Source organism: Pseudoliparis swirei, chromosome 11, assembly GCF_029220125.1.
Source record: "Pseudoliparis swirei isolate HS2019 ecotype Mariana Trench chromosome 11, NWPU_hadal_v1, whole genome shotgun sequence".
Classification (NCBI taxonomy): Eukaryota; Metazoa; Chordata; class Actinopteri; order Perciformes; family Liparidae; genus Pseudoliparis; species Pseudoliparis swirei.
The window spans coordinates 9523203-9545035 of NC_079398.1; the positions used below are offsets into that span (position 1 = coordinate 9523203).

Genomic DNA, 21833 nt, shown 5'->3' on the forward strand with positions numbered 1-21833 from the left:
AAGACGTCGGCATGCAGAGAAGAGTGTGTGTGTGTGTGTGTGTGTGTGTGTGTGTGTGTGTGTGTGTGTGTGTGTGTGTGCGTGTGCGTGCGCGTGCGCGTGTGTGTGTGTGTGCGTGTGCGTGCCATCCTCTGGAGCGCCCTACAAGCTGCTTTCAGTGTCTCCATTAACACATACAAGTCATTTAGATAAGCACTCAGACTAACACAACTCTACACACGTAATCTCTCCGATAGACTCGTGAACACGAGCTCCTACTATGAGAGATGGTTTTTTTCTTCTTCTCTCCTTTGGCAACAACTCACTTCCCGGCCGCGACCACGACGGACTTTGCGGCGCCGACCCTCGACGCCGAGCAGGAGGTTAACGGAGGTCTCCAAACATCCCACGCCCACCGGAACGAGCCGAGGGCGTGGCGAGAGCCCGCCCGGTGATGGGCCCGCAGCGGCCGCTTCCTGAAGATCACTTATTCCTCCGCCGACTTCATGTTGATGCAAGCTACACATCTGGAAGGTTTCCGTGACAACACCTGTGGACAGACGAGACACGTGAGCACCCGGCGGGACTCTCGGGGTCGACGGGACTCACAGACTCACAGGGGGAGAGCGGTTGCCGGCCGCAGCTGGAAGATAAAGGAATAAAGGATAAATCAAAACTCTTTGTTTGTTTCCCTCTCAGTGACGTCCCCCTTTTCATCTGCAGCCCTTTAACATATTGATTGAAGCACCGGAGGGATGAGAGTTTTTAGAAATATAGAAATCTCCACCTTATCATGGTGCAGGAGTTTGAGAGGCTCAGTGGTCCTGGGAGCCATGTTGCCGAGGGCCCCCGGGAGGGCCTCCCAAGGTCTCTGAGAGTCCAGACTAGAGCGGTTCAAAAAACCCTGATGAGAAGCAAGCGTAGCTACGAGCAATTAGCAACTAGCAACTTCAGCAACCTCGCCCGGACAAATAAATTAAAATTAAATATACACTTTTATTAATCCCCAAGGGGAAATTAGTTCTCTGCATTTAACCCATCCTTAGTTATTAAGGAGCAGTGGGCTGCGGTGAAGCGCCCGGGAAGCAACTGGGGGTTCAGTGCCTTGCTCAAGGACACTTCGACTTGCAGCTAATGGGGAGAGCGGGGATCGAACCCTCGACCTTGCGGTTGAAGGACGGCCCTCTTACCCCACTGAGCTAAAGCCGGGGCACCCTTCTGGAGCCTGTGGGGCCACGGAAGGACATGGAAGGATATGGAAGGCCACCTCGCGAGCGGGGAAGGAGCCAGAGCTGGAGCGGGAGGCGGAGCGGTACCAGCTGGATAGAGTCGGGCTCACCTCGGCGCACAGCGCCGGCTCTGGAACCGAGCTCCTGGAGAACGGTTGGACTGTGTCCTTTTCTGGAGTTGCCCAGTGAGAGAGGCGCCGGCCGGGGGTGAGGTCTTCAACTCCCGCCCCCGGATGGACTTCACACACCAGAGGGAGGTGGGCACGTGGACCCAAGTGGACCCGGTTCAAAGCCTCTATCGGCCAGGAGGGCTGCAGCTGCCGGGGTCGCGGATGCAAAAACTTGGGCAAATTATTAATATAATTATTAGGGCTGTCAATCGATTAAAACAAATTAACTAATTAATCGCACATTTTGAAATTTATTAATCGCGATTAAAAGTTGTTGTTCTTCTTTTTAAAGACCAAACTTCACACAAAGCTGTGTTTTCAAAGAGGCTCCTACCTATAAAGTGCCAGTGAGGTATTTAATATTGTGGATGATAAATTGTTTCTTCAGTGAAACATCAGATTAGTAAAAAAAAAGAAGTATATTGAGACCCATTGGTCCTGTCATCTTTAACACTGAACAACACAGAACCAGTGGCCTTGGGAACTGACTGACATTCAAATATGTCACGTTAACCCTCTGGAGGCTGGGGGCATATTCTCCGTTTTACAAAAAAATTTAAATTCACATTTTAAAGGCGTTTGCATATGACACATACCCCCACGTGTTATACATCAAACATTCCAGAACAATCTCAGCTCTTATTGAGGCACATTGTCCTCGCGCCGTGTTCTCTGGTTCTCTGACTGACAGGCTGCTAATGAGCCTAACCTGTGAGGTGGGAGGTCCTTTGTGATTTACTGAGTGTTCATTGGTTGTTTTTTCCCCAAAATGTTGACAGACAAACGGATTGACCAATCACGTTGAAGGTTTCGTGTCGCGTTCTTTCCGCGCGCGTCCCCGACACGTCGCCCCTCCGTTCCTCTGTGTATCAGAGGGGGAGACGGGAGGAAGGAGGAGCAGGAGGAAACCCGACTGATTCATCCACGAGTTTAAACTGATTTCTGCTCCTTATTTTCGCGGAGAAATAATTGTTTGAAAAACGGAAACAGTGTTAAACCGTACTGCCGCGGTTTGACACTCAGAGGAGTGTAAAAACTTCAACGAACACCGGAAGTAAACAAAGTTGCGTTAATTGCGTTAAAATATTTTAGTGCGTTAACGCGGCCAAATTAATCGCATAGATTAACGCGTTAACGCTGACAGAGCCCTAATAATGATCTATTTTAAGGTGACTTTAACTTTGATTTTAACGATATTATTATTTCATCTAACGTCCAAAATAATGTTGTTTTCACTTAAAAGTGGAATTTATTGGAAATGATTCCTGTGAAATGGGTCTGTGGGCTTTTGGGCCGAACAGCCCTCGGAGCGTAACACCATTTCAAGCGGCGGCTCGTATCCGCGGACGCCGGCCCACATGACCGCAGTAGCCTGGTGGGTCAGCTGCCTTCACGACCCGACCCCGGACTCAGCGGATGGACAGCGTGGCTCTCTGAACCTCCGCCCAGCGGACAGCAGGTCTGGTGCTGTCCAAGGGGTCATTGTTTGACATTGTTCGTGCTATGTTAGACTAAAGAGTGAGTTTAGGTCTAGCTGGTCATCGTGGGCGGTCACTCTGATGGTTCCTGAGGAAGCTGCTGGTGCTCATGTCGTCATCGATGTGTTGGACGAGCGTCCCGCTGATCCTCTCGTGTTCCGCCCGATGTCCCTGGGAGGTGATGTCGAGTGTCTCTGAATTCAATCGCTGGACACTTTCCCTGGGTTTGGTTTCTCCTCCAGACACGAGCAGCAATAAGCATAGAAAACAATTTAAAGAGCAGCCACTCAAACGTCGATTTATTCCACAATCACAGCGTAATAGAGAACGTCGCCCTCCCTCGACCCTGACCCGGCGGTAAACAAACAAACAAACAAAGCCACTCCGTCTGCTGCTGAGGTGGAATCAGACGGTAATGGTGCGTTCACACCGGACGCGTCGAAAAAATTCTCTACGCGTCTGACGCAGCAGTCTTGACGCGCGTCGAAAAAAGTGTGTTCACACCAGACGCGTCGGACGCCTCGGGGGCGGAGTCATAAATGAGTCGAGGAACGACAGGACCGCAGCGTACTTCCACTTTTTAGTGGACTGAGCTGCACTCCCACTGCGCTTCTCGCTGCTCTCTCTCTCTTCTCTCTTTGATACGTGTCTCTGAGACTTTTCCACCTACAGCGGCAGATCTCCTCTGCCATGAAACACATATGCCGGCGGTTGGTTGATAGTAAAGTACAACAAATAGCGAGAATAAAAGCAAATACATACATTCAAAACGTACCAGGTAGTCCCACGGCTTCTCCGACCTTGTTCCACGCTTTATCTTTATAGCTCCGGTTTCGGTAAGCATAAAGAGTTGTATCGTAAAGTTCGGGGTGCCCACAGACGGCGACAATAATCTTTTCCTCCATTCTTTCGACCGGCAGGACGATGACGAGCGGAGCTGCTCAACGCTGATTGGCTGACGCAACTATGACTCACGCGTCTTTGCTGCCAGAGTTGGGAAATTTGAACTCGCGCGTCAACGAGCTGCGTCTGTTCGCGCTGTTCGCTGAGTTCGCCCCGCGACAAACCCTCTGTTCGTGCTGCTTCAAACGCGTCTGACGCGCTGCTCGCTGGAAAATACGCAGCTACGCAGCTTCGACGCAGCTTTGCATTGACTTAACATGTAATCTCGACGCGCGTCGAAATTTTGACGCGTCCGGTGTGAACACACCATTAGTGAACAGACGTGGAACCATTTCAAAGTGCTTGAGCTCTTTCATTGTCAGTCCCTGAAGCAGGGGCGGTTTTTCCTACAGGCGGTATAGGCGGCCGCCTAGGGCGCCATTCAGAGGGGGGGCGCAAAAAAAGGGGGCAGTTTAAAAAAAAAATCTATACTTCATTAAAAGAGCGATCAGAGCGCACGCGCTGCTCCGCTCTGTGGCGCGCACACAGGTGACACTCTCACCTCTCACTAGCACCCCCCCCCGCTGGCGCCACTAGTGAAGCTCGCCTAGAGCGCCAAATGTGCTAGGGCCGCTCCTGCCCTGAAGGCAACACTCCTCTGCACTTTATGAACCGTCCACGTCGGAGAACCTCTTTCATGAGTGAAACCACCCTGGAGTCACGAAGAACTCGGAGCCAAGGAGATAAGAGGTCAAATTAGAATATAATCTTTTATTCGCCTTTTTTTTAAACATATTTTTTCAACAAATATTTATTTTCCACGACACGTAAATGCATCAGACTAAATCTCTTTCTCCCACACTTCAAATATACATTTTAGGGATTTCATGAAAAACAAAAGACCCACCCGATAACCCATGAGAACACAGACTCTCCCGCCACACGCACCGACACGAGGCCGGTTCATCCAGCGCGGAGCGCAGGAATGTGGAACGCCGGCAGATATCGCAGGAGTTACCACGGAGACGGGCTGAATGCGAATGGGAAGAGGCGTGCGTCTTTAAAGCAGGAATGTTTTGGATTGGGAAAGACTCCGTCGGCTCTGACCGCCTCGGGCTCTGACCGCCGCAGCTTTTCAATCACGCCGCGCCGATCAATGAGGAGGCCGCTGGAGATTCTACGGCTGCTTGTGGCCGACGCGCCTTAATTGGACGGTACACGAGTGTTTTGCTGAATGCTGGGTCAGTTCAGCCCCCCCCCCCCCCCCCGTGCAGGATCGATGCCGAGCCGCCCAGACGACCTCGAGTCACAAGACAAACGAGACCCTTGAAGCTCCGGGATGAAGACGCGTGTCAAATTAAGCATCAAATACAATCAGCCCCGCTTTGAAGTGCGGTCCTCAACACGATACCACCTGGTCCCGACGCACACGGTCGGGGCTGGTATCACACGCATTTGGATTTTTCCAAAATCCAGGTGGTAGTAATCTATAACGGGCCAGCTCAGTCACAAGCTGAGACGCCCGAGTCCTCGTGTTCTCAACGTGTGTCCGTGACCCTGAAGGTCATCGCTTAGCGGTCTGCGCCCGGCCAAAGGAGGAGCAGGAGCCCGTGGCGCGGTCAGCGCTGCAGGAGGTTCTTTTGGGCTAAGCTCGCCGAGCAGATAGCGGATCGGGAGGAGAGCGACGGCGCCGAGTCCGACTCTGTGGGAGAGACCGCTGCAGCGGAGCGGCGCCTTCTCTCGGCGCCGCTGCGTTGCGACGGAGGTTGGCGGGGTTCTCGGCTTAATTAAATCCCGCCTAATTCACGCTGATTCATAAAGTGAAAATACAGTAACTTTAATTATCCGTGAGCCGCACGGCGACCCTGCTTTCAAAGTGCTCTTGATTGATACACACATGCACACGCGGGCGTGCACGCTCACATGCACTCTTTTGGTAGATAGAAGCCACATTAGCACCTAAATGATCTGATAAACATCTCGACTGCATGTGAGCAAATTAGCTTTGGGTATGAGGAACAGTTTCTCATCCATACTGTCCACGTTTTCTTATTCTGATCCATCATATTGATGGATATAGCTTCTTAGTGCAATCAGATTAAAAGTATTGCCTTATTATTATAATAAATGTCTTATATATATATATATATTCAAGACTGTTTTTCCCACCTGTACGCTGCCAAGACACGTTTTATAGGAATTTAAAGTGCTTTCTTTGCCTTAGACATGTTTTCAAAAAATAAATCTAGTAGTTTAAATTTGAACTATTAAAAGATGGATATATTCTAGAGGACTTGTTTTATGAAGGAGAAACAATACGCAGTGCAAAGAAGAACGAGAAGTTGAGACTGAACGAACACAAACATTTCCCTCCCAAGCCCTGCCCACCCGGGGTCCTTAGCCCCGCCCACCCGGGGTCCTTAGCCGTCGTCATTCACCAAGCGGGCCCCGTTGATGCCCCGGTAGGTGACGCGGCTGGGCCGGACGAGCACGCCGTGGCCCGGTCCACAGGCGAAGTAGCGGCGGCCGCCCACGGAGCCGTCGTTCTTGCCCGTGGCGCTCCGGAGCTCCAGGCCCAGCCAGAGACCCGGGGAGAAGTCGGCCGCGCCCAGGTAGCGGATGAACGCCATGTCGTTGGCGCTGGTGAGCAGGACCTGCATGCCCACGTGGAGACACGCCGGGCCGTCGGAGCCGGGCGAGGGGCTGCACCCTGCGGCGACGCCGCCGCTGAGGGTGCTCCACCGCCGCCGGTGAGGGGTGGAGCGACTTCTTCTGTTTGAGGAGAGAGAAAGACTGAAAGTTATGCAGCGTTAGGGAAAGTGGGAGATTTAATGTTTGAGAGGTTGATCTTCAAATCACTGTTTTATTTCATCGTTATCAGTCCTGCATCGGCCATTTAAAAGAAGGAAAAGGGAACCGTTGCTAAATAATACCGCTGCTTCTTATCGGTATTGATTCTGCCACTGCTTAGGATGGAGCTGAAAAGCTTGGAGGGAGCGGTAGATGGATAGAGAGAGAGAGAGAGAGAGAGAGAGAGACAAAAGAGCCACACCTGGGAACAGGACTCCTCGTGCTGCTCGTCTCCTTCGTGGTGGCGATGCCCGTCGACGTGCTGAAACTGCGACGGATTGTCCCTGCGAGGAAATCAGGAGGGAAATAAAGTTCTCCCTACACACATTCTTGCAGGAGAACACACGCACAACATTAACACACAACAAAAGCACGAGGCTCAAATGGATCGGAGGTGACGCTCGAGACGGATGCCGAACACTCACCGCTGAGAGGAGGAGAGAGGCGCGAGGAGGAGAGCTCCGACAGGCAGTCCACCGACCCGTGGATCCTGTGAGCGGAGAGGAAGAAACCAACATGAGCGAGACGGAGGGGCGGTCTGCATCGCCGAGAGGGATCACGGGTTGGGTCCGCGGACATGTTGTCGTGTCAACGCTGACGCGTCCTGACGACGACGAACAGGACACCGCGTCATCGAGGCCGCAGCGCTCCAGACCGATAACGCATCTGGACTCTGCCCGCGGAGCGAGGAGAGGCGCCGGCTCGCTTCCCGGCGCCGAAACCCCGAGCGGCTCCCCGAGGCTCAAACAGCGGCTGGCAGGTGCTCCTCACGCTGCGCTGGGATACATCTAGAGACCAGACTTCACGACCGAGCACGGCGGCGGCAATACAAGTCGATATAAAACGAGGCCGATGAACATTTAGGAAACTTTATTGAGTTACCGAAACCTCCAGCGACACCGACTTCGGCTTCATGAAGACGTTTCTGTTCTGAAACACTGGAGCGCTGCTTTGAACACGGTTTCCGTCCAAAACAAGGTGCCTGAAAACGAGTATCACATGACCGTTCATCTGCACTGGGCAAACAGGAAGTAGATTGGGAGCTTAGTTAAGGAAAATAAAATAGCGCATTACTCTTCAATAATAAAACGTCTTGCTTGTTACTCAAGATCTTTCTCTATACACTCAAACCGACACATGTTGTGGATGATAAGTTGTATTTCAAGAACTTAGTTACCTCGTCAAATTAAGACCTTTTGTTGTTTTTATATTTGACGGGTCAATAAAGTGGTCCGTATCTGACTCGTCGTTGTGCGACTTCACAGCGATGAGCAGAACTCAACAAGCTGTGTGACCTTAACGTAGCGCAAAGAGACGCAGTGGAAGAAAGAAACCTCGATCATGTGGTCGTGGCCTCAGAGTTCACCTCATACTTCACGTAAAACAGAACATTAAAGGGTAAAGAAATATGCTGGAATGTCCATTAAATGTAAACTAACCCTGAAGCACCACCACATATCTGCAACATGTTCAAGTGAGAGATGAAGATGAGTTGATTGGGCCCGTCGGCTCATTGATCTTCTCTTAATAACGTCGGTCATGAAAACCACGAAGGGAGCGAGAGAGCCGATGTGGAGGAATGAGCAAGAGGCAAAATGATGCTCTCTTGTTTTCTAGGGGAGGAATGGAGAAACCCAAAATAAGTGTGTGTGTCGGGGGGCAGAAGAGAAGATGTTTGTTTTCCTAATGGGTTGTGATGGCTGCCGACAGAAGAGAAGAGAAGAGAGAAACAAGTGAGGAGAGTCTCCATCAGACGGAGGGGAACCAGGTACTTCGCCCGCTGGCTGCTCCGGGGTTAATTAGGAAAAACAGCGGGTTAAAGAAAACAACCCCCCCGACTGATGCGTCTGCATTGAGACGAAGAACAAGAGGAAGGTGAAGAGACTAATTATACCTGGGAATAAAAGGTGAGTGTATCAATTTCACCGGCCATTGCAAATGGAAACAACCACCGTGCTCCTTTGAAAGGGAAACAATCAGGATGTCAGGCGTCTCCTGCTTTTGTTACGGCTTTCACTCTGACACACACACACACACACACACACACACACACACACACACACACACACACACACACACACACACACACACACACACACACACACACACACACACACACACACACACACACACACACACACACACACACACACGCAGTGATACAATAAATCAAAAAGGTAAATGTAGAGCAAACACAACAATGCCCGACGGTGAAAGAGCCACCTAGAAACACATGCTGAGTCAGCACGTTGTGTGTGTGTAGTGTGTAACCCCGACCCGCAGAAACATTGAGGCCTCAAGTGGATTTCGCCTTCGTCTGTGTGAAGAGGTCAACATCTGGACTGAGCTTCTTCTCAGCGGGTTGAGGCAGAACATTCAAATCATGAGAAATCCTTTCAGCTGAATCGTGAACGAAAGATAAGCGACAAGGAAACAACTCGTGGCATCAGGACAGACGCTGATGAACCCCCCCCCCCCCCACCGTCACTTGTGACCCACTGCGAGTGTGTGTGGCTGTATCCGCAGACCGAGCTCCTTCTTGTTCTGATGACGACCAGCTGCAACATCGGAAGCTCAAACAATGGCGGACGAAGTCCTGTTTAAAAAAACAACAATTAACTTTGGCACTTTCCAGTGTTTGTGGTCCTAACGCTGCATCTTCATTCTTCACAGGAAAGATGCACATAGCTGCTGTTTCTCCAATGCATCATTATGCTGTATATATACGGGGGGGGGGGGGGGGGCACAAAATAACTTATTGTACAACAATTATGTATGAGGCAAGATTATATCATAATATGATTAAATCATTGGCATGTCCTTATCTAAACTTCCATCTTATCTTTGTACGTTAAATCATCATAAAAACCCTGGACGCTCCCGTCTTCGCTCTGTGACGTATGACGAGGCCTCCTCTCGCTCTCTAACGCCCGTCTAGGAATGGGAAAAAGAGGTTTGGGGTTTGCTGCTTGAGGATTGGGATTAGCTGCAGACTGATCTTGTCTAGGGGAAACTTTTTAATCTCTTTAGGTGTTTTAAAAAATAGATTAAAGGAGTTGGAGGAAGGTTCATCTGGTTGTGGATGTTTTCTTTGACGGAGGTGTGTGCACCTGTGTGAACTGAGTTATGATCACTTGAGTTTATTTTTGCTTTTATTCATGCTGTGATCTAAAAAAATTATCTTTCTTTTTTTATATCGTCTGTCCCTGTTTTATGTTGTACCGTCTGAAGCTTTGTGTGACGTGCTGCTGCTGCCTCGGCCAGGACTCTCTTGTAAAGGAGATGTTTAATCTCAATGAGGCATTTCCTGGTTAAATATGTTGCTGTTAGTGCTGAAGAGCATAAAACCAAGAGCGCCGGTCCTCCTGATGAGAGACTCACACACGGCTGACCGAGGGAAATGAATCACGACGGCGCTCTCCACCAGAATCATTACAAACACACCAAAAGAGTGAGAGTGGAGAGGCAGGAATTGATTAAAAAAGAAAAGAAAAATCCACTTTTTTGGATTTGCCACACCATTATCAAGTGCAGCTAATCTCTTCTAATTATCTTTTAATTTGTGTGGGACGTGGAAGACGACTGATGTGTGATCTCATCAAACATCCGCTTGCATAAAGTAATGATCAAACTCTGTTTCTCCCCGCAGTGCGTTTGAATAGAAAGTACACCGTGTCAGCTTCATCTGCACAACCCGACACATGTGGCCATCACTCTGAAGCACAAATGGCTGCGTTCAGAAATACAACCGAGTGAAATGTGTAGAATAAGACAAACTTATCTGGCTTCTTTTGGGGGCGTCTACCATCCTGATTAGTCTAGCGAGGAAACACGAGCCTGACTGCATGTCCGGAGCAGACTGCACCCGTCGGGGCGTCTCCCAGGGAACGAGTCGACAGCCTCTGGCTGCATGAGGCCGCCGGGTTTCAGCTGAGAGGCTCTTTTGCTCCTCAGAACAGACGGCGCGCACTGAACACTGCTGCACTGTCACTTTCTCACAGAGAAGGTTATTAATCACACTTTTCAGAGGCTGCAACGTAAAATTGCACTCGTTCAGAGGGAAATGACTTCCATTAATTCCTCTACTATGATTGGAATAAGTTGCGATCGCACTTTAAAGTTTAAACCCGTGGATATTAACAGAGCGATGAATGATGACGTGACACCGCGTCCAGGAGAGTCTTCTAAACTAATCACTGCATCAATCTTATTTAGTTTACACATTTTAGAACCTGTGATCCACATGAACAAAGCGCCACAAGAGCTTTTAGAACAATGAGGTGAGAACAAAACTGCCAGAGTCCACAGGCTCCACCGGTGAGCGTTTGAAAGATGAGATCAGATCAGATGTGTGGTCTAACTGCCCGACACCCGCTAGAGCCTCAGTTATAGCATATCTATATATGTATCATATATATATATAGATACATATATCTGTGTTTCCATGAGGACGGTCCCACCGACGTGAGCCGATGCGGAAACGTTTACATCTTCTCATCCTCATGTTGACATGGGGACTTTACACAACGTCTCCATGAGCTGCAAAGGGAATGCAGCCCGTCGGCCTCCATCTAACCACGACGCGGCCGGGCCCAGCACCGCCGTGTAGGTCATCCTTTATGCCATCACCCCCATGAAGATAAACGCTTCACCAACGTGACCGACACAATGTTTGCAGAGGACACGACCTCGGTGCTTTCACACATGGGCCATTTCTTTGAAATCAAAAGCAAAGGTTCCTGAATATTAGCGGATCAAACATCATTAGTTTCCATGGCAATAAGATATGTACTGAAAAAGGCATTGAAAGAGAGGAATGAAATATACCTAAAACACTTCCTTATGTTCACATCTTTTCTCGCCGGCAGTAAACAGAACTAAAAGAAACCTCTGCTAATAACTATTATGTGCTAAAAAGGCAAATGCATGCAGCAAGTCAAGGTAACCTCTTTACATCTCAAAACTAAACAAATATATATTCCCACGTTGATGATTCACAATGCCTCAATAGAAAGGCGGTTATCAAGACTCGGCGCCACATGAAAGTGAGGGAGTCACGCTGGGCACAGGGCCCCGGGCTTCGAGTCTGACACCTCGGCCTCCATTTCCTCACCAATTACAGAGGAGGAAATCAAATACGTCAACACCAGCACAAATGACACTGTCAAAGGAGCTCATTAGTGTCGGAGGTATTGACGAGGCCGATGAAACACGAGCTCGGGGCGCTCGGGGCATTTGTCATGTTCTTTGAGAATCAGCTCTGAGCCGACAGGTCAGGTGTGTTTGCCTCTGTGGGCGACGACTGGCCATCAGTCATCAGGCACTCAACTTCAAGGGGCCGGCACTCACCTCTGAACGCGAGAGGCGGGAGCAAACACGCCGTGTTTAGGCGAGCAACGGAAATACCGCACTCCTCCCACGGAGCCGTCGTTCTTCCCGCTCGGCGTGTCCAGCTCGATCCCCAACCAGAGCCCTGCACAGGCGGAGAGACCACGAGTCAAAGCAACGAGGAGGAGGCCATTGAAGGGCCGGTGCGTGTCAAATGGGCTCAGAGGAGAAAGAAGTGCTTCAGTCGTTTCATGTTTGCAACTCTAAAAATCGGATACTTTTATACAGTACGAAAATGGAAGAGGTATTTTTTTTGCACTTACCGATGAAGCCGCTCATCAATCTAGAGAACGTTGGGGTGAGTTGCCGAGTGTTGGTCGTAAAGATGTCGGACTTCTCTCCAACATAATGCAACTACACGGCTCTCGGCTTGTGGTGCTCAAAGTGCCCAAAAAATGCAACAAAAGAAATCCTGACCCAGTGACTCGAGACACAGACCTCGTCCTGAGCAGTTTAATGAGAGGACTATTTTATTTTCTACACCAGGCGTCGCCGCGCAGAGGGACGCGTGCGTGCTAGCTCACCTAGCACCACCGAGCTAGCCCAGGAGGACGCCATCAATGTTTTCCACTTTACGCCGTCACGAGCCTCTCCGTGGAGAAGAGATGAACGCTTCCTCCTGCACGGTGATGCGTTTGCAGGGTGCGGATCGTAAGAAAGAAAATAGTTCCTACATGAAACAGATTATGTTGAGTCACCGGGTCGTGGCCGTTGAGCCCGAGTGTCGTCTAGTTCTCTGACATTTGAGAAAAGGCAGACATCTCCACCGCCGAGAGCTCCAACACTCACACCAGAACATCTGGATTATTTTAATCGCGCTCTTTTATATGCGGATTTTCTAAATTTTGGGTTGATTATTAGCCATTTAAATTAGGTTTGCTTCTGCATGGACGAAGCAAGTGCAATTGACTAAAAGTCGATCTTTCAAAAGGGCGTTTCATCTTGAGATGCATATTTTTACATATATATATATATATAATATATGAAGTGTTCAGCAAGATGAGCTGCTTTTAACATAATAACTTAGTCCTCAGTGCAGTGAGGCTGAGAACAAAGGGGCGTTACTAGCACGGATTTAGGAGTATCAAAGGAAACTCTGGACTGAAATCCCCTCCAACATGATCCTCAGAGCGCGAGATGCCTTTGTTCTTATCCTCGTACACGAGTGATGCCTCTGGAACAACTGCTGACTAAAAGTCAACGAGGACTGTGAGCGCTTTAATGTCAGGGATTCATCGTCTTTTGCGCCGCAGCCGCTTTCTCAGTATCAAAGTTTTCCAAGTATCATCTGTCTATATACATATATATATATATATACATCTTATAGGGAAACATTGAGAGAAAACTTGAGGAACAGCACCAGCTCTGAGCTCAGGGAGACGTTACTCTACATCTTCACACAGCTGCTCTCGTATTGAGAACCTTCGACAGTCGTACTTCTGAACAACCCGTAGCTGAGACACCGTAATGATGATGTGCGTTTATTGTGCATTAATTGAAGGAAATTCAATATGCATGGGCACCATCATTCGACTCTCAAATAATGCAATTTACCACAATTTGAAATTACGTTGCAAACAACATTACGTTGATGTTTTTATGGAAATAAGGCCGGCTGGTGTATTTGTGCTCATGACTGGAGTGATTGAAGTGAAGTAAAGATGCGAGTGTCTTGTGTGATTTCAGCAGTCACATGTTTGTGTAAGAGCTGACCTGGAGCGAAGCCGGTCTGTCCACAGAACTGGACTACGCCTGTTCTCTGGCCCACCACCAGCACCCTCTCCCCCAGGCGCACCTCAGGGCCCCCACACACAGAGCTACCAGCTGAAGGGGTTCGGCTTCGATGACCTGGGAGGCGTGAACAAAAAAATATATATATCTCAATATCTTACGGGAAACTTCATTCTAGCCAGTGTCGACGCCTCATGGACAGCAACACAGACCTGCGGCCGTCGGCGCCACGGTGTCGGGATGAAGGCGGAGGGCCGGCGAGGGCGCGGCCCGGGGACTCAGAGAGGCGCGCTCCCGTCGCTGCCTGGCGGGAAGCCGTTGCCGTGGCAGCGGACGGGCGCCCGGCGCATGCCGAGAGTCCAGGGAAGAGGATGAAGAGGAGAGCGAGCGAGAGAGGACACCTGCGGAGGGAAATGACACAGGGAGGATGAGTGAAGAGACGACGCCCGGGCAGGTAAATAATAAAGAAGCTGGAGCTCGGGCCTCCCCTCTGAATACTGAACCCGTCAAGCATCCTCTGAGGCCTCCGTCCAAACAATGGACCTCAGCCTATTATTCATGTTGCCAGTCTATTGTCCTGAAAGAGACGGTGCCTGCAGATCCAGACAATTACCACTTTCTTTTCTTTTTCTTTTCATCCAAGCAGCTGCGTCACATAATCAGCTGGCAGCTCAAATTTAAGTGAGCTCAATCCCTCGTCGCAGCTCGTCCCGTTCTCGAGCTCCAATTAAGGGCCGGCACGCTAATCCCTCCCTCCTCACTTGAGGGAATGAGATGGGGGGGGGGGGGGATTTCACTCTCAAGAAGCCACTTGGACGCAGGACCTCATTAAGCTCTTCACTCTCGCAGACTTTCCTTCACAGGCCACAAGTTCATTAAGTGTCCAAATCCGAGAGGCTAACTGAATAAATCTGTGCCAAAGTGCTTTAAGACAAAAGATTCAGCGACAAACAAGTTGGACCCCAGACAGTAATGGCAGAAGAAACGTCTTAACCTTAGCCACGAGTGGTGTTACACACACACACACACACACACACACACACACACACACACACACACACACACACACACACACACACACACACACACACACACACACACACACACACACACACACACACACACACACACACACACACACACACACACACACACACACAGCTGATTTGGTCCTTTCTGTTTTGGATTCATGCATGATCACAAAACAATTTTGATTTCAGGTAAAGAAAGATATCAGACGCACTGAGACGCATCTAAATTCTGCAGACCTTTATAAACTCGTGAGTATAATTGCTGGTGTTACAGTAGCCGTTAAATAGGATCAACATAGACGCAGCGGGTTGCATGTAAATAAATTATGCAGAGATTTAGGAGGTTTATAGAGTTCATCAAGTTTGGAGAAACAAAGAATTTCAAATGGAGAAGACACAGTGGGATGGAACTAAGACTTCATTGCACAATAAAAACTCTTAAAAAGCCCCAACGACAGCAAATACGACTTCAAAAGAAAACTAGAAAATGCATTTCCTTCTGAAAATGCGTTGGAATGCTAACATTTGAAAGCTTGAAGCTGAAAAATAAAAACAAAATTGCTGAAAAAGGTTTGAAAATAGCTGAAAATAGCTGAAATATGAAATGAATAACTGAAAATAGCTGAACATAGCTGAAATATGAAATGATTAACTGAAAATGTCTGGAAATAGCTGAAATATGAAATGAATAAGTGAAAATGTCTCGAAATAGCTGAACATGTCTGAAATTAGCTGACATATTTTTTTAAAAACTGAACATAGCTGAAATAGGCTGAACATAGCTTAAACATCTGAACATATCAAAAAGAGAAACTTCTTGCTGAAAATGTTGAAGCACAAACATATTGGGTGGAAATGTATAACTGGAAAAGATAAGCAAAACGTTATCTTCTAAATATTCAAAGATATGAATCACAATCCAAGAAATGAGAGAGAGGGAAAAGTCAGACATGAGAACCAGAGAGAAAATAACTGAATAAATTGAGAGACAGGAGAAAAATAAATGAAAAGAGAGGAGAACCCAGGGTGAGGATAGACGGGATCTCAACCCTGAGTGGATTTTCTACAAAAGAATTTGTTAAACCCTGTCAAAAAAAACATGATCAAATCACCAAAATGGTAGAATCAATAGAGAGGAAAGATTGAGCCGAACGCGCAGATATGTTTGTTATTTTTGTGGGTTAAATGAGACCTGAGAAACTCTCATGCTGGTTCTCTTCTAATATCTCTCCATATATAGACACACGCGCGCACGCGGCCACACACGCGCGCACAAACGTTAGTCTGTGTGAGGGGGGGGGGGGGGGGGGGGGGTTCAAAATGTATGATAAACAAGAGCATGTGTGAGTCTGCCACTGATTAGCCTAACGTGAAACACCTGTGTGAGTGAGAGATAGACAGCACAGAATCTGATGAAGCAGCCTGTCAGAACATTTGGATTAGACAGAGAACCATAACTCTGATCCTAAAGAAGTCTACATTAGGAGATGCTCAAGGCTTTTGTGAACGTTTACATGTCCGTAAATATTTTTTAGGTTTAGAAATGAGAGTTTAATCGCAGTTCAGAAAATGTTCCTGTTTCCTTAAAAAAAGTTAAAATATCGTCAGGTTTTCAATGGAGATGACTGAGGAGAAAGCCGGACTTCTCCCCTCGTTAAGGCTTCTCTAGAAAAATCTGGAAAACTGTTGGATTCCACAGTTACATGTCTACGACAAGCACAAGATTCCCTACTACTATATCAAAAAATAATGCCTATTGAGTAAGAATTGTGGCGGTGACGATATACAAATCTTTTTTTCGCAAGATTCTGAAGCAGCACTGCACTCTTGTGACGACGTCACAGCTCTAAGGTCCCACACACACACCCATTGTAAAGTCCAGGAGGAGCGGAAAAACACATAAAACTAAAATGGTTACAATTAAATAACTATACGAGATATGAAAAGAAGCTGAATTATAAAGTTATAGCTAACACTTTTGTCAACATTTTAAAGGTGGAATTGTGTATTTAGCTGAATGTATGCTGATATTGTAAGCTTTTAAAGTTGAACAAGTTGAAGCGGATTTGAAGATTTCCCCCATTGGATCCCATTCATTATTTATTCCATAAAGAAATTAATAATTTGAAAGTTTGAAAAGATAAAAAATATTTGAAAATATACAGTAATAGCTGAAGGTTATCTGAACATTAAAAAAATTAAATAGCTGAATTTGCTCAAAATATAAAGATACTGTAAGCTTTTTAAAGTTGAATATTTTCTCCATAGGAACTGATGAATTCAAAATAACATAAAAGTATTTAAATATACAAAAATTTGAAAAATTTGAAATATGAAAAGTCATTCCCCTCTATTCCTGAAGAAGCTGAATTTTTTAATATTTGAATGGTTCAAATAGCTGAATATATGAAGGAGAAGAAGAGGGGCAAAAAAGGTACGGAAGAAATAGAATAATAAAAAGTTTAAATAAAGATTACAAGAACAATAGTTGGACTGCTGAAGCATTCCAACTAATTAATACAGACGCACACTGAATACATGGAGCATAACAGTTCTTGCAGACGTAAACATAATTTTGTTTTGAGCTACTTTAGGATTGAAAACTTAAAAACTTGAAATAATAAACCATGAAACTGTAAAGAGCCTTTTAGACGTTGTTCTTTAACAGCACTAAAATCCACTAACCTCAACAGATTTAGAGAAAATAATCCTGAGAGGATTTAAATCACCTGCCACATAAACTCTTTCAAACTCATTCGTTTTCCCCAAAGTTTTCAACTTCATATTCTACTTTGAAAATATGCCAGAAAGATCTACAATCAACCCGGCGTTCATCGATCGCCATTTCGCCTCACATTTACAGCGCTGCCCTCCCCGAGGCAGAGCGGTGTCTTTCCTTTGAAGACTACGCCGCGAGAATACCGAACACTTTCTTGTCACTTGACCTTTAGCTTGCGGGGCCCTCCCGGCTCCATCCATCCCGTCCACTGACATTCGCTTCAAGCGACAGACCGCAGCACACGTACTTTATGAATCAAGCGGCGGGACCTTTGTGAGCGCCGCCGGTGTTCCCGACCGCCCTTTGAGGCCAGAGCCACAGTTGAAGGAGGGGGGTGGGGGTGGGGGGGGACACACACAATTGCCGTGTCCACAATAGTCTGTCGACAACCCCAATCCAAAGATACGCGCGACACTTTCTGCACTTTCCAAGGGGACGCTGTAGAACACGGCACCGAGGGTTTGGGGCTCCACAAAGGCCCCGAAAAGTGTCTGGTTCCTGGGTTGCATGGAGGTGATGACACACACACACACACACACACAGTCACTCACTCACATCCTGTGATGAATGGCTGCCATGTTGTTCAGCCCGTCTATGCCCTGGTTATTAAACCCGCTGCTTAATTGGACTATCAATCACAGAATTCCAGAGGCCACTCCGAGCCGGACGTGACCGGAATAGCGCGTCTCAGAATCGGCCTTCAAAGCCTTCGAGTCGTGCAGCACCACGATGGAGCGCGCAGGAAACGTGGTTTCTTCAATGTATGACTGTATTATGATTGGGGGGGGGGGGGGGACACACACACATTAGTCAGGATCCGGGGACATGGGCATCCAAGGACTGTGAGTGGAAGGTCGGGTGAGTCTAATTTTGGCATTGTCCCTTGGCGCTGGCTCAGAACCTCCTTTTCAAAGCATTTAAGGAAGATAAATTCCTGCCGTGTGACCTGTGACCTGTGACACGTGACACGGCGAATACGGGCCGGGAAAGTGGAGAAAGCCTGTTTTTGACATTGTGGGCTAAAAGCTTCCAGGACAGGGATCCTCTCTGGTATCCAGAGTGACTCGCGCCAAGGACGAGTAACAACACAAAGACTTTCTAATCCCATCGAGTGCAGATTACATTACCTGGAGGAATTGATTTCCATTGTTACCTTCGCATTGAAAATGCGGAAGGTAATGTTTTGATCGCCGTGTATTTGTATGCGTGCGTGAGTGCGTGCGTGTTATTCGCATAAGTAAAAAAGTATTAAACCGAATCGCATGAAATTTGGTGGGATGATTGGTTATTTTCTGGGGACCATTTGATTCGATTTTGGGATCGATCGGGTCAAAGGTCAAGGTCATGAAAAGGTCAAAATCTTCTTTTTACCATAGCGCGGTCAATTTATATCCAATTGGCATGCAACTAATGCCAAAATGTTCATAATTCAATGCCCAATCTTGTGATATGCGAAGGTATGCGCTCTACCGAGTGCCCGTTCTAGTTTAGAGTCTGTGTTGCTTCAGGAGAGTATGTCTCTCCCCTGGGATCCTCCATACTTTTTTGAATAAGGTCCAGAGTCGGTCCAGAGTGTGTTCTCCGGATAACTCACACGGCGCTTGTGGAGAATGGTACGACCCCCTCGGATTGGAGTAATTAAAATAGCCTCTTGCTTCATGTTGTACGTGATGGCTACATCCGCTCCATAACTAAGGGTTGATGCTGAGGAGCATCAGATACCACACAGGACACTGTTACCATGACCACCAATACTTTTTCAGCACGCCCCCCTCCCAATAGGACGACGACATGCACAAGCACCGTTTCCTTTTGATTTCCCAAAACCCCCTCAGTGAGCGCAGGATTATTTCGTAACGAACAGTCGATATTAGGAAGCCACGGATCTGATTTCGTGACTCTGAAATGTTTGGGTTCCTCTGAGGTTTATCGAGTTCTTTTCAATCTGATATGCGGTTTCTTTCCCACAGGTCCCCTCCGGGTGACGACTCATGAGATTACCTGTGACGTGAGGAAACAGTCACCGCGGTTACATTTCCTCACCTGTGTTTCGCGAACAAGGCTCACACATTTCTTTACCCCCAGAGCCCGACAGGCTATCCAGCTTCTCTGACTGTGCTTTGTGATATGATTTGATCATTTGTGCCAGAACTCATTCCTCCATGGAGCAACACCCAACCCTCCCTGTGGCCCGCTCAGACAACGCCTCCTACGAGCCGCGTGCGACCGGTTCCTCACCCGCGTTCATCTTGGAGGTGAAGCGGGACGCGCCGCTGCGACGAGGGGGCCGCACGGGCGTCGACGTCTTCCTGCTGCTAAGTCTCTCCAAAGGTTTGCTGATCTTCGAGAGGGGAGCAAAGATCCCTGTGACCCAAATAAAGAAATGCATAAAAAGATACGATACAGATTCAGGAGATTATTGACTGATTGAGGCTTTACAGATAAATCAAATCAATTAAACGGCAGAAGACGAAATTAGCAAAAAGGACAAATCTCAAAAACCTGAATGCACCATCGGAGCCTAATGACGTCATATGAGTGGCAACATTAATTAGCGGGAACGCGTGAGCTCGACCTACCGTGTTTGAGTCCACAGGTGAAATACTGAACCCCGGCGACCGAGCCGGCGTTCTTCCCCTCCGGTTTGTCCAGCTCCACTCCGGCCCAGAGGCCTCCAGAGAACTCCGTGCTGCCACAGAAACGCAGACTCCCAACCTGCATGAAAAGACAAAATAATGGAAAAAAACACCCCAAAATAAACCTTGATGCGGTGCGAAGGGCGGAACCCCCATCTAAAACCCACGACTACATATTCTGATGCGTAAACTAAACCGGCAGCAGAGACAAACAATACAAAAATAAAAAGTGAGACCGTGTCAGAAGGAGCACGGGAGGTTATAAGAAATTTGATTAACAAATCGCTGCCTCGGCACATTGCTCTGGTGGGTACGAGGCCACCGTCACCACGACCGGAGCACCAACACCAGGCAGCGGTTGGCCATCGCTCCCCAAACAGACCTCTGCCGTGTGCCGCTGCCCTCCTGCTGGAGAACTACGTCATTCCTCCAAAATAAGACTTGAAAGAAGGTCCTTCATCTGGGACTCTGCCCTCCGGTGGAAACCACTCCGGACTGAAGGGCACCACATTGAGGGCAGTTTGACACAGCGTGCATTTTAAACGATATCACAGCTGAATATGTTCATTCAAATCTGGCTGTTGAATAATAGTGGATTTCTTTTTGCAGCCCTACCAGAGAACCAAAAGGCACGCCCTGATTTAATAAGCATCTCTTGTCAAGATGTCTTTTAAAACAAGCTTTTAAGAACTCTGCTCCACAGGGCAGCTGGACGGGAACTGTGGGCTTTAACTTGTTTTTCCCGTGAGCTTTCAGGGAAGAAGAACAAGCTGATGAAATGGCGCTGAAATATTAGAGATGTCACACTGCAAGAAGGAATGTGTGACTTTCTGACGAGTGGACTTTTCCAGAGAGGCAGCACCGGGGAGATACTCGAGGTGCGGTCGAGCCGACGTCTGAACCCTAAGATTTCAGAAATCATGTTGCACAACGTCCCCTGCAAGCCAATAGTTTACCTGCGTGGGGGGTTAGTGGGCTTTCTGTGTATATTTGGTCTCCGGTCCATAGAGATGACATGAAGAGCAAGGAAGCTCGACTGCATCCCGGCACAAAGGAATTTATGGACTATATCAGAACCAACAGAACACAGCTTTATCCGTGGGGGGAACCTAGATGTGTCAGGGGTAAGTGGAAAGAGACGTTTTCAGGGGCTTTTTTCCACAGAGATGATTCTCACTCTGTATTTTCCCGACGTGTGTTCGTGCACAAGTGACATAACAGAGCAGTAGCGTTTAGTACGAGTGATGCAACTCCAAAGACTCGGTACAATTAGGCACACTGTGCATCGGAGGCAACTTTGCAGAGTTCCAATAAAAGTTACAGACTTTTGGTCACATGCTTCTCATGCATGTCGTGTTATTGATGAGATATGTCAGGTGATTTTAACAGTGAAGCTGCTCCGTTGCCGATGCGTGGCGGACTGGACCCACGATGCCGTCAGCCTGACGAGTGATGGCACACGTCGGGTCGTTGGGGAAAAGACGATTTTGGGCCGATTTCTGGGGTTTTCATTGCATTAACAGAGCAGGAGCAGCGCGGAGCAAATTGTGGCGTGAACGTAGTGAGAGAAAGTTACATTATTTGACCCGTGTGTCTAAACATCCGGCGCTTTCAAAGCATGCTTCTCGTCTAAGGGATTACACATGGCTCACAGCACCACACTGGAGTTGCGTAGCAGCC

General features: G+C 47.9%; 1 protein-coding gene across 4 annotated transcripts in view; it reads right to left on the reverse strand.

Annotated features, from left to right (window-relative positions):
* Nucleotides 1-4489: 4489 nt before the first annotated feature.
* LOC130201874 (CAP-Gly domain-containing linker protein 4-like) overlaps nucleotides 4490-21833 on the reverse strand; it is a 30738-nt gene continuing 13394 nt past the window's right edge. For 2 of the 4 annotated variants that reach the window (XM_056427047.1, XM_056427044.1), the window contains 8 exons: nucleotides 20097-20232; nucleotides 19756-19881; nucleotides 13920-14108; nucleotides 13690-13824; nucleotides 11938-12061; nucleotides 7014-7078; nucleotides 6791-6872; nucleotides 4490-6510 (listed from right to left, as the gene is read on the reverse strand). In XM_056427047.1, the coding sequence (XP_056283022.1) occupies nucleotides 6159-6510; nucleotides 6791-6872; nucleotides 7014-7078; nucleotides 11938-12061; nucleotides 13690-13824; nucleotides 13920-14108; nucleotides 19756-19881; nucleotides 20097-20232 (1209 nt within the window). In that variant the 3' untranslated portion in view covers nucleotides 4490-6158. The other 2 variants (XM_056427045.1, XM_056427048.1) reach the window with 2 other exon arrangements.